The sequence below is a fragment of the Theropithecus gelada genome, unplaced genomic scaffold (assembly GCF_003255815.1).
Source record: "Theropithecus gelada isolate Dixy unplaced genomic scaffold, Tgel_1.0 HiC_scaffold_16096, whole genome shotgun sequence".
NCBI lineage: Eukaryota > Metazoa > Chordata > Mammalia > Primates > Cercopithecidae > Theropithecus > Theropithecus gelada.
Genome location: NW_020257875.1, coordinates 16250 through 31347, shown reverse-complemented (window position 1 = coordinate 31347; position 15098 = coordinate 16250). Strand labels below are relative to the sequence as shown.

The window sequence follows — 15098 nt, the reverse complement described above, 5'->3', positions numbered from 1 at the left end:
GGGGGGGGGGGGCCCGGGGGGGGGTCCGGGGGGGGGACCAGGCGGATGTCGGTGGGGGACCAGGCGGTGTCCGGGGGGGGACCAGGCGGGTGTCGGGGGGGGGACCAGGCGGGTGTCCGAGGGGGGGACCAGGCGGGTGTCCGAGGGGGGACCAGGCAGGTGTCGGGGGGGGGACCAGGCGGGTGTTGGAGGGGAAACGAGACCGGTGTCTGAGGAGGAACGAGATGGGTCTCCTGGGGAACCAGACGGGGTTCTGAGGTGGAACGAGGTGGGCAGGCCTCCAAGGAGGAATGAGACGGGTCCCCAAGAAGTCCCTGGGGGGAGTCCTGCAAGTCCTGTGAAGCAGTGATGCCAGGGCAGGCCCCCCTGGCCCCGTTGGGTGCCTAAGAAATGCTTGCTGACATGCCACAAAAGAGGTAAATTGAGGAAAGGGGCAGTGGCTCTGGCTCAGGACAAGGTCTCTCCCTCAGCACCGTGGACATTGGGGCTGGATCGTTCTCTGGACTGGAGCTGTCCTGAGCACTGCAGGGTGCTGGGCAGCATCCCTGGCCCCACCCACCTCATGCCAGAAGCAGCGGCGGAGGGGACGTCCGTGGGGCCTCAGTACCACCCTCGGAGCGCTCAGGAGGCCCTGGGAGCAGGCGGGTTCTCTAGGGCAGCCCCTGCTTGCCCGCTGGCCTCACACTTTCTGGCCGTGCGCATGGCCGGATTGGTGAACTCCGGGCCTCCGGTCACCATCTGTGAAATGGGCGTGTGAAGGCCTTTCTACCTTGACCGCCCTGGAGCTGAGATGAGCCAGCACCCTTAAAGTGAGGCCCAGTGAGTTAGGGGCAGGCCTGGGGCGCCCGGAGTGGGGAGTGTGAGGGGTCCTGATGGGGGTTTCTCCTGCACCCCCAGGTATTACCTCTTCTGGGCTCAAGATGGACAACAAGAAGCGCCTGGCCTACGCCATCATCCAGTTCCTGCACGATCAGCTCCGGCACGGGGGCCTCTCGTCCGACGCGCAGGAGAGCTTGGAAGGTAGGTGGGTGCCCGCCACCTCCCCCTCCCTTCCTGGGCAGTGGCCGGCACAGTCGCCTGGTGTAGATGCCTGCTGTGTAGACGCCTGGTCCCCCACCTGGCTTCTTGGGGGAGGAAGCTGAGCCCAGAGAGGGCCGGGGCCTGCCCAGGGCCACACAGCCCCCACCCACGGCAGCCAGGGCTGAGCTGAGCCCTCCCGCCTGCCACTGCATCGTGCCACCACCATTTACTGCCTTCAGGCTGAGCTGTCTTCCGGTGGCCTTTTTCCATCTCCCCGCCTTCCACCAAGGTGTGGTTCCAGAATGTTCTCAGCACCCAGTGTGTCGCCATCGGTCACGAGAAAACAGCTCTCCTAGTGCTGGCCCCACCCCCGAGTCGCAGACCCGTTGGCGTCCTGCATGGCCTGTCCAGGCCCCAGGCACCGTGGTCTCCTGTATGGCCTTGCTCGCACTTCTGCGACACCTGGATCCGAGGCTCGGAGGGAAAGGAGGGCTCGGGGAGGCACCCTCGTGTGGCCGGCAGGTTCTGCTCTAGGTCCTCCTTCCCCACCTGTGCCTTGCTCACCTGTGTCCCCGGGCCTGCCAGGCCTCCGTAGCATGGACGCCCACTGGCAGCTGTAGGGATGTGCCTGGGATCCGGGACACAGTGCTGGGCAGGAAGTGGCCGACCCCCACTTCTGACCTGGGTTAGGACCCCGGGTCCACACGAGGAGGAGGCCAGGGCTGGTGTTGTCTGGCTTGGTGGGAGGGCCCCCTGGGTGCTGAGTCTGTTGGGTGGGCCAGCGGAGAGACGGGCCCTGTGGCTGTTTCCTGTCCTGCTATCAATGGTCCTGCCCTGGTACAAACCCAGTCACACAGGACTTTACTGGGGGCTGGCTTCAAGCGCCTGACTCAGGCCAGGCGCCCGTGGAGGTGCAGCGGCATCCGGGGCACCTCACCCCCAACGTGGCCCTGCTGCTGGGGCGGAGCCCCCACCACGCCACAGCCGGGCAGCCCCAGCATTGGGACCCCACAGAGGCCTGAGGTCACCACCTGGGCCCCACTCTGCCCACGGCCTCCCTTGCTGTCAGGCGCATAGGGTGTCTCTGTCCAGCTTTTCTTTTTGGGAGGGAGGAGGGTCCGCTGTCCCAGCCCAGAGCACAGGCGGCGGCCCCCATGTTCCAGGGTCCTTGGGAACGAACACACTTGGGGAATCGTGAGCACCACCCCCACCCTCTAGACCCGAAAACATAAGCTCGGGGCTGCGTGCAACAAGTGGGACCACCTCTGTCCCCACTTCCAGTCGCCATCCAGTGCCTGGAGACTGCATTTGGGGTGACGGTGGAAGACAGCGATCTCGCGCTCCCTCAGACTCTGCCAGAGATATTTGAAGCGGCTGCCACGGGCAAGGTGAGCCTCGAGGGTTCCCCAGCCACCGCCCCCAAAATAAGAACAGCAGCAGCAGGCAGCGCTGGGGACCCCGGGAGCCCAGCTTGCATCGTCCCCCAGGCACTCTGCCCACATCCTCTCCTGGGCAGGGGACGTGGCTGCAGGAGCACTCGGCCCTCCTTCCCCTTTTGGCGGGTCCTGAGACGCACAGTGCTGCGGTCACTTGCCCAGGGCCACATGATGGGGGCCAGGAGCCCCCTGCAGAGCCCCTGAGTCCCTCGGGGCTTGGCGGCCCTCTCTGGGGTCCTGAGGGAAGCTGAGGCTGGAGGGTGCCGGCTTGGGAGGAGAAGACAGCGAACCACCTTTGCCTTCGGGTCCAGGAGGTGCCGCAGGACCTGAGGAGCCCTGCGCGAACCCCACCTTCTGAGGAGGACTCAGCAGAGGCAGAGCGCCTCAAAACCGAAGGTAAGAGAGGACCCTCCGCCCCCCACAGATGCCTTGCCCCACCTGGACTCTGGGGCTGTGGGACCCTCACAGAGGCCGGCTGGTCCTTGGAGCCCAGGGAGCTGAAGGAAGTGCCCTGATGACCAGCACGCTGGCTTGTGGGGACGGGGACAGAAGGGGGACTGGCGAGGGCACAGGTGCAAAGAAACTTGACCTTCAGGCAGGGCACGGCCGGTGGGGATGTCAGGGGAGCGGCCCCTGCGGAAGACTGGCTGGTGGCCCCCGAAAGTTACACAGCTTCCATGAGGCCCGGCGGTTCCACCCCAGATACTAAATATGTGCCCAAAAGAGTTGGACACATGTCCACCAAAAACTCAGACACAAATGTTCACAGCAGCTGTATTCACAAGAGTCAAAAAGCAAGAACAGGCCAGGCACGGTGGCTCATGCCTGTCATCCCAGCACTTTGGGAGGCCAAGGCGGGTGGATCACGAGGTCAGGAGTTCAAGACTAGCCTGGCCAACATGGTGAAACCCCGTCTCTACTAAAAATGCAAAAAAATTAGCCAGGCGCAGTGGCGGGCACCTGTAATCCCAACTACTTAGGAGGCCGAGGCAGGAGAGTCGCTTGAACCTGGGAGGCGGAGGTTGCTGTGAGTCCAGATGGCACCATTGCACTCCAGCCTGGGTGACAAGAGTGAAACTCCGTCTCAAAAAAAAAAAAAAGAAATATTAAAAAAAAAATAAAAAGAAGCAAAAACAGCTTAAATGCTTGTCCACAATAAATGGTCAGTGCAGTGTGGCCCGTCCACACAGTGGAATGTGGATGGGTGAGGCTCTGACCCAGGCCCCAGCACAGATGCACCATGAGGACATCACGCTCAGGGAGAGACGCCAGACACAAAAGGACACACAGCGTGTGATCCCATTTCTTTCTTTCTTTCTTTTTGAGACCGAGTGTCTCTCTGTTGCCCAGGCTGGAGTGCAGTGGTGCAATCTTGGCTCACCGCAACCTCTGACTCTCTGGTTCAAGTGATTCTCCTGCCTCAGCCTCCCGAGTAGCTGGGACTACAGACACGCGCCACCACGCCTGGCTAATTTTTCTATTTTTAGTAGAGACGGATTTCACCGTGTTGGCCAGGATGGTCTCAATCTCCTGATCTCGCAATCCACCTGCCTCGGCCTCCCAAAGTGCTGGGAGTATAGGCACGAGCCACCCCTCCCGGCCTTATATTTTTAAAGCATAAGCTTTGTGGCCTGTAAATTATATCTCAGTAAAACTGTTTAAGGAAACACGCTGGTACCAGTCTTCCCCCAACACCCTCCTGAATTGGGATCTCGGGGGTGGGAGCGGGTTTCTGTCTTCAGAGCTCTCAGTTGGTTCTAGGATAGCAGCCGGGCTTTTTACTGTCCTGCCAGCTGGAACCCATGCCTTAGATAGAAGCCACATTGCTATGAAATTAGAAGGTATCAGGAGTTTTCTAAAATCCAGGCCTCCGCTTGGGCTCTTTCCAAAAGAAATGGCGAAAGGGACAGTTTCGATCCCTGGGCCGATGGGCTGTATTAACAGTTCTGTTCCCAGGGATCACCATCCAGGCAGCGAGAGCCACCATCGCCAGGCCGGGCCCTGCCGCCCCCACCTCCATCCCCCTTAGTGGATGGAGATGCCGTTTGTGATTAGTGAACCCCCCACAGATGCAGACGCCTCCTGCCCACGGCTCTGTTGAGCCCTAGGTGCCCTGAAGAACCCAGTGTGAGGCCGAGAGCCCCCGCGGGTCTGTTTGGACACCCGGGCCAGTGTTTCCCCCTCTCCCTGTAGGAAACGAGCAGATGAAAGTGGAAAACTTCGAAGCTGCCGTGCATTTCTACGGAAAAGCCATCGAGCTCAACCCAGCCAACGCCGTCTATTTCTGCAACAGGTACCAGCTCGGGGCCTGCCCAGGGCAGGGGCGGCCGTGTGCGGGGCGTCCTCCGGGATGCTTGGCAGGGACCTGAGATGGGAGAGGCCTCTGCGCTCTAGATAAGGGATCCGTTCACCGGCGGTCCCAGACCAGGAGCAAGCATCAGGCGGCCAGCGAGGGAGTCAGGGAGAGTCGACGCTCACGTTAAAATCAGGTGGCTCGCCCAGCCCTCTGGGAGGCCACGGGGGGAAGATCACTTGAGGCTGGGAGTTGGGGACCAGCCTGGGCAACATATCAAGACCCCTGTCTCCACAGAAAACGTAAAAACTAGTCTGGGGGCTGGGCACGGTGGCTCACGCCTGTAATCCCAGCACTTTGGGAGGCCAAGGCGGGTGGATTACTTGAGATCAAGAGTTTGAGACCAGCCTGTCCAACATGGTGAAACCATGTCTTTACTAAAAATACAAAATTAGCCGGGCGTGGTGGTGTACACCTGTAATCCCAGCTACTTGAGAGGCTGAGGTATGAGAATGACTTGAACCTAGGAGGCAGAGGTTGCAGTGAGCCAAGATCGCGCCACTGCACTCCACCCTGGAGACTCTGTCTCCAAAAAAACCCGAAAAAAAAAAAAATTAGCTGGACGTGGTGGCGCACGCCTGTAATCCCAGCTAACTGGGAGACTGAGGCAGGAGAATCACTTGAACCTGGGAAGCGGAGCTTGCAGTGAGCTGAGATTGTGTCACTGCACTCCAGCCTGGGCAGCAGAGCAAAACCCTGTTTCAAAAATAAATACATACGTACATACATACATATATACATACGTACATACACACATACATGTGTACATACATACGTACGTACATACATACATACAAAATCAGGTGTCGCGGCGTTCCACGTGGATGTCAAGCCAAGAAAATAATCCAGTATGTGGAGGGTTGAGGTTTTTTCGAACGTGTGGTCTGGGATCTGCTTTAGGCTTGCAGAACAGTTGCAGAGGGAGTGCAGGGTCCCTGGCCGCTTGTCACGGGGTAGTTTATTCTCCACTTACGCTTCTCCGTACTTTGAAAAAGTCGTAAAGAGAAACACTAAACACGAAAATGGTGAAGACAATTCAGATGCTGTAAGCCAAGAGCTTTGAGCTTTGACATTGGTCTGAGTTCTTTTTTTACTGATACGTAAATAATTTGTCAACGAAACTTGGGTGTAAGTTCCCACACTCATTGCTCTTGTGCAGCCATGGATTGGAACAGTTTTTGCAAATAAAATTCAGAGTTGCAGTCCCAAGTGGCTGTTGGTGCTTTGAGCGCGCATCTGTCTAAGAGCATCTCAGTGGCTACACCTCTCAGCTTTCGCCGTCAGCCCTGTTTTACAGAGGGGGGAACCTGAGGCCGTTCCTCCAGGAAGCTGAAGAAGAAGGCCCCCCTCCAGGGCTGCCTACTGGGCTCAGAGCTGCCAGTGAGGGACCTGCCCTGCCTTTCTTCCCCAGAGCCGCGGCCTACAGCAAACTCGGCAACTATGCAGGCGCGGTGCAGGACTGTGAGCGGGCCATCTGCATCGACCCCGCCTACAGCAAGGCCTACGGCAGGATGGGGTGAGTGCCTGTCTGCAGCCACACCTTTCCAGTCTCTCGGGGCTCCTCCTCTCCTGCTCCTGCTTCCTCTCTTGTGTGGCTTTTTCCCCCACCCACAACCGATTCTCCCCGCCCAGTTCAGTTCAGCTCTGACACTAGCCGTTCGGAGCCAACGTAGCCCCTACAGGTCGCAGGCTCAGCCCCACAGACGCCCTGCATCACGTGCCACTCGGAGATCCCCGGGCCCCTTGCTTCTCCCGACTGGCTGTCCACTGGGGTTCCCGTGGCCCCTACTCGGGCTCCGTTGTTTGCTGGGGCGGCTCACAGAGCTCAGGGAAGCACCTGGTTTATGATGAAGGACACAGGAGGGGTCTGAGGGCGAGGCCAGGAGGGTCCCCGGGGCAGGAGCCTGTGCCCCGTGCCGCTGGTGCCACCCTCCCAGCATGAGAAGCAGTTCATTCGCCTGCTTCTGTGAACGCCCTTGCTCAAAGTTCGTGGGACTGGGTCTCCCCGGAGGCTGGGGAGGGTCCTGTTCACCTGCCCAGTCTCCCCAGAACCTGCCTCCTTCTGGGCTCTCTAGGGGCCCCAAGTCACCTCAGTAGTGAAGACTCAGGTGGGGGTCAGGGGCTGCTTGTGGACAACAGGAGACACGTCTGTCACTGAGTTCCCAGGGTCCTCGATGCCCTGTGCCAGAAAGCGGGGCCAAGACCACATCCACGCATTTCCTGTGACCCTGAGCCGGCCCGCTCCCTCCTCTCAGCCCGCTCTGGGCTTTGAGGCCTCGTGTGCGGCCCCATGGGGACGCCAGTTCTTGTGCGGCAGCGGTGTTCTCATGTCTGTCTCCCTTGGTCCCGCCCCTGGGCCCCTAGAAAGCCAGGTTTGTCTCCAGCCAGCTGACAGTGGGCAGGGGGTGCCGCCATCCGAGGCGGTTTGGGGATTGCTGGGACCACTGGGGACGAGGGCTTGGGTGGGGCCTCCTGGAGCTGGGCAGACGGGAACAGGCCATCCCTGGTGCTCTCCTCCAGCCTGGCGCTCTCCAGCCTGAACAAGCACGTGGAGGCCGTGGCCTACTACAAGAAGGCCCTGGAGCTGGACCCTGACAACGAGACGTACAAGTCCAACCTCAAGATAGCGGAGCTGAAGCTGCGGGAGGCCCCCAGCCCCGTGAGTGCAGCGGGGCGAGTGGCTCCAGAACGCGGAGCGGAGCTGACTGTGCGGGTCGGGGACAGGACCTCGGGCGCACCAGCGGCTCTCGGCCTAACCTGGGTGTCGTGAAGGTCCGGGGTTTGTTTCGGTCGATGGTGAGATGCACAGGCGTGGAAGTGACTGTCGTGAGGAGGAGGTTCATGCCCCAGAGCTCTGGAACCAGCAGGCGGCCGCAGGCCTGCGAGGGGAGGCAGAGGGAGGGGCACAGACAGGACGCTCGATGTGGGTTTTGCGGCGGGGCCGGGTGAGGAGGCTTAGGGTGGGCGGGTTGGAGCCATCTCATTAGACCAGGCCTGAGGGCTGCCACTGGTTGCCTGATTCCTGGCCTGGGGGTGAGTGGGGCAGGTGGATCGTGGCCCTGGGGTGATGGGGCAGGTGCTGAGGGTGTGGGTTCCGGGTTGGTTTGTATTTCAAAGGTGTGTTTCTGGGTGAGTCATTTGCTGTCTCTGGGAATTGGCTACTCCAGGAGGGGGCGGCTCTGCCAGGCCAGCAAGGCCCCAAGGTGTCAAAGTGGCAGAATACAGGAAATAAACACAGGATAATAGACTGTGTTTTTGTGGCCTGTGGAGTTGTGCGGGAGATAAACACGGGATGAGAGACTGTGTCCCCGGGCGTCGGGCTGTGCGGGGGATAAACACAGGATAGAATGTTCCTCCCCGGGCGGTTGGGCTGTGCTTCATGCTGCCTGCCTCAAAGCACCCGCTGGCCGCAGTTTGATAGAATGTCTGAGCCTGTGGGGGGCCGTTGTTTCTGGGTTCCAGGGAGCTTATTCAGCGTGGCCTCTGGTCCAGGCCGCACTAACCAGGGCTGTTCTCATCCTCAGACGGGAGGCGTGGGCAGCTTCGACATCGCCGGCCTGCTCAACAACCCCGGCTTCATGAGCATGGTAAGGGCCCGCCCCTCCTCCCTGTCCATGGTACCTGTGCCACGCCCCAGGCCTGCATCTTCTGTGTCACTGCTGCTGGCCAGGGCTTCCTTGCCTCGGCACTGCTGGCGTCTGGGACCAGATGGTTCCTGTCTGTGGGGCCATCCCAGGCACCGCGGGGCACTGGCAGCGTCCCTGGCCTCACCCACCCCATGTCAGGAGCACCCCCACCCTCAGCTTTGACGATCAAAGGTGTCCCCGATGTTAATGTCCCAAGCAAGACGTACCAGTAGTGAGCACCGAAAACTGCGTCCTGGCTCTCCTGGCTGAATAGCCCGGGGAGATCACACCCCCGCCCCACCCCGGCGTGGGCTCCCCCTCGCAGTGCAGAGACACTGATTACAATACAGCCGTGTCTGCCTGCAAGGGAAGCAGACATGGTTCAGGCAAGGGAAGCAGAGCGCCGGGCGCCCTGGGCACAGGTGTACCTCCCGATGCCCAGGCACTCGTTCTTCCAGAGGGACAGGCTTTGGCAGGGGGTTCCTTGACTGGGATCCTTGGAGAGCCACCCACCCACACACGCATGTTCATTCCCTGGGAGGTCTGTGTGCCCTGGGACCACTCTGCAGGCTCCCACGGCCTCAGGGTGCAGGGACTTGCCTAAGGCTGTTAGGGGGAGAAAAGCCCTCAGCCTCACTGGCCGTCAGAAAAATGCCCCAGCCGCGCCAGGGGCCCTGCCTGGGCCGTGCCATTCAGCAGAGGCCGCACCTCTTACTGTAACCCTCGGCCTCTGGCCAGGCTGCCAGGGGAACGCGTGCTCCCTCATCATGGGATGGAGGGTGAGTGGGCCCCAGCCCTCCACGGGGCCTCTCAGCCTGGCCATGGCACAGACTCCTTTTCCCTTTAGACATCTGAGGTTGGCAGAATAAGGCCCGCAGCTGGGTTTTGTTAATAAAGTTTTTTTTTTTTTTGAGATGGAGTCTCACTCTGTTGTGTCTCCCAGGTTCAAGCGATTCTCCTGCCTCACCCTCCTGAGTAGCTGGGATTACAGGTGCCCACCACCACACCCAGCTAATTTTGGTATTTTTTAGTAGAAATGGGTTTCACCATGTTAGCCAGGCTGGTCTCGAACTCATGACCTTGTGATCCGCCTGCCTCGGCTCCCCAAAGTGCTGGGATTACAGGTGTGAGCCACTGTGCCTAACCAATAAAGTTTTACTGACACACAGCCGTGCCCATTCATGCTTCTAGTGTCAGTGGTGGCTTTTACGATACAGTGGCAGAGCTGAGTAGTTGGGTCAGGCACCCCAAGTCTGGAAAGGCTGAGAGTATTTACACACTGGCCCTTTACACAGCGAGTTTGCCACACCTCTGAGCCACCTGTTTTCAACAGGTCCAAAGGAATAATCCCAAGTGGAAAGTTAACGTGAGAAAGTGCCCAGTACAGTGCTATTTATTTATTTGTTTATTTATTTTTACTTCTTTTTTGAGACAGAGTCTTGCTCTGTCACCCAGGCTGGAATGCAGTGGTACGATCTCGGCTCACTGCAAGCTCCGCCTCCCTGCAAGCTCCGCCTCCCAGGTTCAGGCAATTTTCCTGCCTCAGCCCCCCTAGTAGCTGGGATTACAGGTGCGCACCACCACACCCAGCTAATTTCGTATTTTTAGTAGAGACGGGGTTTCACCATGTTGGTTAGGCTGGTCTCGAACTCCTGACCTCAAGCGATCTGCCTGCCTCGGCCTCCCAAAGTGCTGGGATTCCAGACGTGAGCTCCCGTGCTCGGCCACAGTGCTATTGATTGATAGAGCAAAACTGGAACCAAATCTGCTAAACCAAATCTGCTAAAGTAGACACAGCAGCTAAAATAACCAAACGCATCCACACGGTGAAACCGTGCAGCCAGTGAGAGAACGCTGCTAAAGCAGGAACCCGAAACAGGATTTAAGTCACAATGTGGAGGTCACAGCTCATGGGTGGGGGGACGAGAATGTAGGGAAAAGGGTACGAAAGACCAAATGCTCGGCTCTTACTGTTCGCTGGCGTGCTGGCGCCCGGGGTCAAGGCTGGTGAAGAGGGAAAGTGTCTGATGAAAGAGAGCGATGTGCCTGGAGCTTTGTCTTCCTGACAAATTTGTTCTGTTCTTCAGGCTTCAAACCTAATGAACAACCCCCAGATTCAGCAGCTGTAAGTGACAACCGGGCTCCTCCGCGTCGTCTTGTGGTTACGTTTCCTTCTATTGTGGGAAAATGCACCTGACATAAAACTAGCCACTTTAAAGTACACAACTTCATGGTGTTACGTACATTCACACTGTCAGGCAGCTGTCACCACCATTGAGCGCCAGCACGTCTTCGTCACCTCCGAAAGAAGCCCCTTCCCCATCACCTGTCACTCCCCAACCCCTCTCCCATCCCCGGACAGCCACGCATCCCCTTCCCGTCTCTGTGGCTGGGCCTGTCCTGGACATTTCATAGAAACAGGGTCACACACTGCGTGGTCTTTTGTGTCTGACGTCTTTCACTGAGCGTGACATCCTCAAGGTGCATCTGCGCTGAGGCCTGGGTCAGGGCCTCGCTCCTTTTCGTGGCTGAGTAATATTCCAGTGTGGATGGACCACGCTGTGCTGATCCACACGTCTATCCGTGGACATTTGGGCTGTTTCTACCTTTTGTGTGTTGTGAACGGTGCTGCTTGAGCATGGGTGTGCAAGCATCTGTGTGGATCCTGCCCATTTCTCTTGTGTATAAACCTCTGAGTGCAGTTGCTGGCTTATGGGGTAACTCCCCAGTGAACTCTGTGCTTATTGGGGAACTGCTCGCCTGTTTTCATGGTGAAATCATTTTTTTTTTTTGAAACGGAGTCTCACTCTGTCACCCAGGTTTGAGTGCAGTGGCACAATCTTGGCTCATTGCAACCTCTGCCTCCTGGGATCAAGTGGGTCTCCTGTCTCAGCTTCCCAAGTAGCTGGAATTACAGGCACCCGCCACCACGCCTAGCTAATTTTTGCATTTTTAGTAGAGATGGGGGTTTCACCATGTTGGCCAGGCTGGTCTTGAACTCCTGACCTCAGGTGATCCACCCACCTCGGCCTCCCAAAGTAGAGGGATGACAGGTGTGAGCCACTGCGGCTGGCCCATGGTCAAATCTAAAAGCATAGTTTCCTGGCCACAGCACCGTGGCCATTTGGGCTGGACCAGTTTCTGGAGCGGGGCCGTCCTGGGCACTGCAGGGTACTAACAGCATCTCTAGCCTCCACCCACTGCATGTCAGGAGTCCCCCCGCCGCCGCTGTCTTGGCGTAACCCGATCGTGGCTGTTGAAAATGTCGGCTGCCACTGCAGGGGTCCTCTGGGGGCAGGATCACCCCCTGGCTGAGAACCATGGTCTTTAGGCCAAAGAAGGAAGGGTGTTCCGGGAAAGCGGGTGAACTCACAGGCTGGGTTTGGGCCCAGGAGGCCCGCCAGGTGGTGAGAGAGAATCCTCTCCTGTGGGGGACGGTGAGGGGCTGAGAGGGATTCTCTCCCGGGCCACTGCGAGGGGCTGCGGTGGGGATGGCGGTCAGGCTGTCCGGCGGCGAGTCACGTGCTCTCTCCTACAGCATGTCCGGCATGATTTCGGGTGGCAGCAACCCCTTGGGCACTCCCGGCACCAGCCCCTCGCAGAACGACCTGGCCAGCCTCATCCAGGCGTGAGTGCATCTGCTTCGAGCAGCACATGGGTGGCGGGCAGGGCGCGCGGGTGGAAGGGAGGGAGGAGAGCGGAAGTGTTGCGTCCCCTGCTCTGAAGGGTCTGGCGTCCTCTGGCGAGGGGTCAGACCTGTCTTTGGGGCGGAGGGCCTGAGGGGTCAGCTGGGGATGGACGGGTGCAGCAGGCAGGTTCCTGGCCCCGACGGAGCCCCGTGCGCCCTCCCCGCAGGGGTCAGCAGTTTGCCCAGCAGATGCAGCAGCAGAACCCAGAGTTGATAGAGCAGCTCAGGAGCCAGATCCGGAGTCGGACGCCCAGCGCCAGCAACGATGACCAGCAGGAGTGACGCCGCGTGAGTGCCCGGGGCCGGGGGGCTGGGGGGTGGCCAGCAGGAGTGATGCCGCGTGAGTGCCCAGTGGTGAGGGCAGCCAGCAGGAGTGGATGCCCGGGGACTGCAGAGCCTGTCTGGACACTGGACGGCAAGTCCTGGGTGCATCCAGCTCAGAAGATCGCCCTGAACCACCGGGGCAGGTGGGGGCATCTCTGGGCATTGGGCCCCTTTCCAGGCAGCCACCAAGTCCTGCTCCCCACTCCTGTTTCCCATCTGTGGGTTGGGGCTGGGTGGATTAGGGGGAAGCCACGGCTTCCCGGAAGGGCTGGCGTCTGGGGTCTGGGTGGGGATTAGGGGAGAGCCATGGCTCCTTGGAAGGGGCTGGTGTCTGGGCTGGCTTGGTTTCCTTCCCCAGGGCCCCTGAGTTCAGTCCTGTCCATCTCCAGCAGACGCCGGCTCCCTGAGCGTGGGAGGCTCCGGGCCTCCCCAGGAGGTGTTTTCATTCTGCTCTGACGTGGCCTCTTCGTTTTGTCATCGTCCCCTCCTCATATACACACTCTTTCATTTTTAAGCCATAATTATTGTAGACAAATTTAAAGGACAAAAATGTTAAAAAGCAGCAAGAACGATCTTAATCTTTTTTTTTTTTTTTTTTTTGAGAACATCCTGCTCTGTCACCCCGGCTGGAGGGCAGTGGTACAGTCACATTTCACTGCAGCCTCAACCTCGTGGGCTCAAGTGTCCCACCTCAGCCTCCCCAGTAGCTGGACCTCCAGGCGCACGCCGCTGCGCCTCGCTGATTTTTGTATTTTCTTTAGAGATAGGATCTCATTATGTTGCCCAGTGGCCTCAACTCCTGGGCTCAAGCGATCCTCCCGCCTCAGCCTCCCAAAGTGCTGAGATTACAAGTGTGAGCCCTGCATTCAGCCCAGCCTTAATCTTTTCACCCAGAGCAATCAACATGAATATTTTGGCCGCCTTTTCTTCCAGTCTTTCCTTTTTTTTTTTTTTTTTTTAAATAGTTGAGGTGGATTTTTTACCAATGTAACCTCATACACAAAGTACCACCACACTGTAGACCCTTCTAGGTCATGACGGTGTTCTCTGTGCCACCAGCCACACGTGGCCCTGAGTGTCTGGAGCGCTTCTGGCGCGGCTGTGGCACTGACGTTCACTGAAATAGCCGCTGTGGCCCCCGGCTGCTGGTGGTAAGCGCCGTCCACTCTGGGCCTCTCCCGCTGCCTGGAGTGCGCAGTGCAGCCTTGGTCCCCACCTGCGCTCTGACTGCCTTCACGTCTGTCCCCCTCCAGCCGCTCCCGGTGTGATCGCGTCCTTCCCTGGCTGACTGGAAGCCTCTGGTTGTCTGCCGTTTCCTCCTGTTGGACTGCCCGAGAGAGGGGAAGAGAGAGACCTCGGACCTGCATGTGAAGATGGATTTTCCCCTTTTATCTCTGTCCTCCTCCACTCCCTTTTTGTAACTCCCTGACAGCCCCCAAACCCTTCTTGAAATGAGAGCCAGCAAGCTGAGCACAGACCAGCAGCGACCTACCTTCCAGCCCCCAGAAAGCTCAGTCACCTGAGTGTTTTCTAGAATCCTGGGGGACTCCCAGGCCGCTCTCGGAGAAGCGACTGGTTTCACGTTCAGCCGTGTGGCTTCCAAAGCCTTTTACAGCCCCCGCCCCCCATCCCGTGGTGTGTCTGCAGGAACTCTCCCGTCCGTGAGAAGCCGCTTTCCCAGTCGACCTCCCGGCCACCCTGGCCCCGTGCCTGCTCGGAGGAGCTCACTGCCAGCCGCGGCCTGCGCGCCATGGGTCATGTGTGTTTGCATGAGGAACTCTTTAGTGGCAGACACCTCAGAGACGGCTGCGGTCACCCCCCGCCTCCGCGGCCCAGGAGCCGTCCTGGGTGCATAGGACCAGTTTCTGTGACTCTTCTCCAGTTGGGCGTGTTGACAGACATGCGTTTCCCCTCCTCCCACCCTCATTTTCTGGTCCTTGCGACAGAACCAGGGGCGACATCATGACCTTCTGTCCCGGCCGCCTTAGCCCTGGGCACAGGGAAGGCAGCTGGGCTGTTTCTGTCTGTCCCGTCCTGCTGTCCTTCTGTCCTGGGTGTTTCACGGACCCAGGGCCCCCCCCAGGAAGCTTATCCCCCCTATTCTGGGTGGAGGCCACGGGGCACCTCAGGTGCCACCCACCTTGGCCCTAAAACAGCCACCAGGAAAGCAGCCAGACAGCCGGACAGCAGGGGGCCTGTCTCGGTTCCTGAGGCCTGGGGGTGGCAGGCGAGCCCACGCGCCGTGGTCCCGGCCGCAGGGTTGTCAGGCGGAGCGTCCTGGGGCTCCCTGGCTCTTGGCCGTCTGTGAGGTAGGCGCAGTACCGTGTGTCGTAGGTAACAGTAGGAACGGGGGCCGCCGCGGCCCTGCAGCCCCTCACGGCGGTGAGGCGTGTGCCAAGCCCACCCGGGGTGCAGGGCGTGACGTGTGAGGAATAAATAGGCATTGTGACCTCTGTCTGTCTTCGTGTTGACCTTGGCGCCACCGATACCCCCCAACCCCAGACCTCGAGAAAACCCCCGGCACGGAGTTTGCACATCAGCCGCGCTGCTTGTGAGTGAGTCCCGCCGCGACGCCTGGAGCCGCACTTCCCGGGTGACGGGTCATGGGAGGTTCCGGACAGTCCGCCTCTACCCTCTGCTGTCTCCGTTCC

The 15098-nt window shown here is 59.4% G+C and overlaps 1 protein-coding gene across 1 annotated transcript; it reads left to right on the top strand.

Annotated features, from left to right (window-relative positions):
• The first annotated feature begins 901 nt into the window (after positions 1-901).
• LOC112617364 (small glutamine-rich tetratricopeptide repeat-containing protein alpha) lies at positions 902-14901 on the top strand. The gene is made up of 11 exons (XM_025374130.1): positions 902-1020; positions 2302-2408; positions 2768-2852; positions 4650-4749; positions 6221-6325; positions 7330-7468; positions 8334-8396; positions 10523-10560; positions 11974-12063; positions 12291-12411; positions 13701-14901. The coding sequence occupies exons 1-10, from the start codon at positions 921-923 to the stop codon at positions 12403-12405; spliced, it is 942 nt and encodes a 313-aa protein (XP_025229915.1). The 5' UTR covers positions 902-920; the 3' UTR covers positions 12406-12411; positions 13701-14901.
• Positions 14902-15098: the final 197 nt, after the last annotated feature.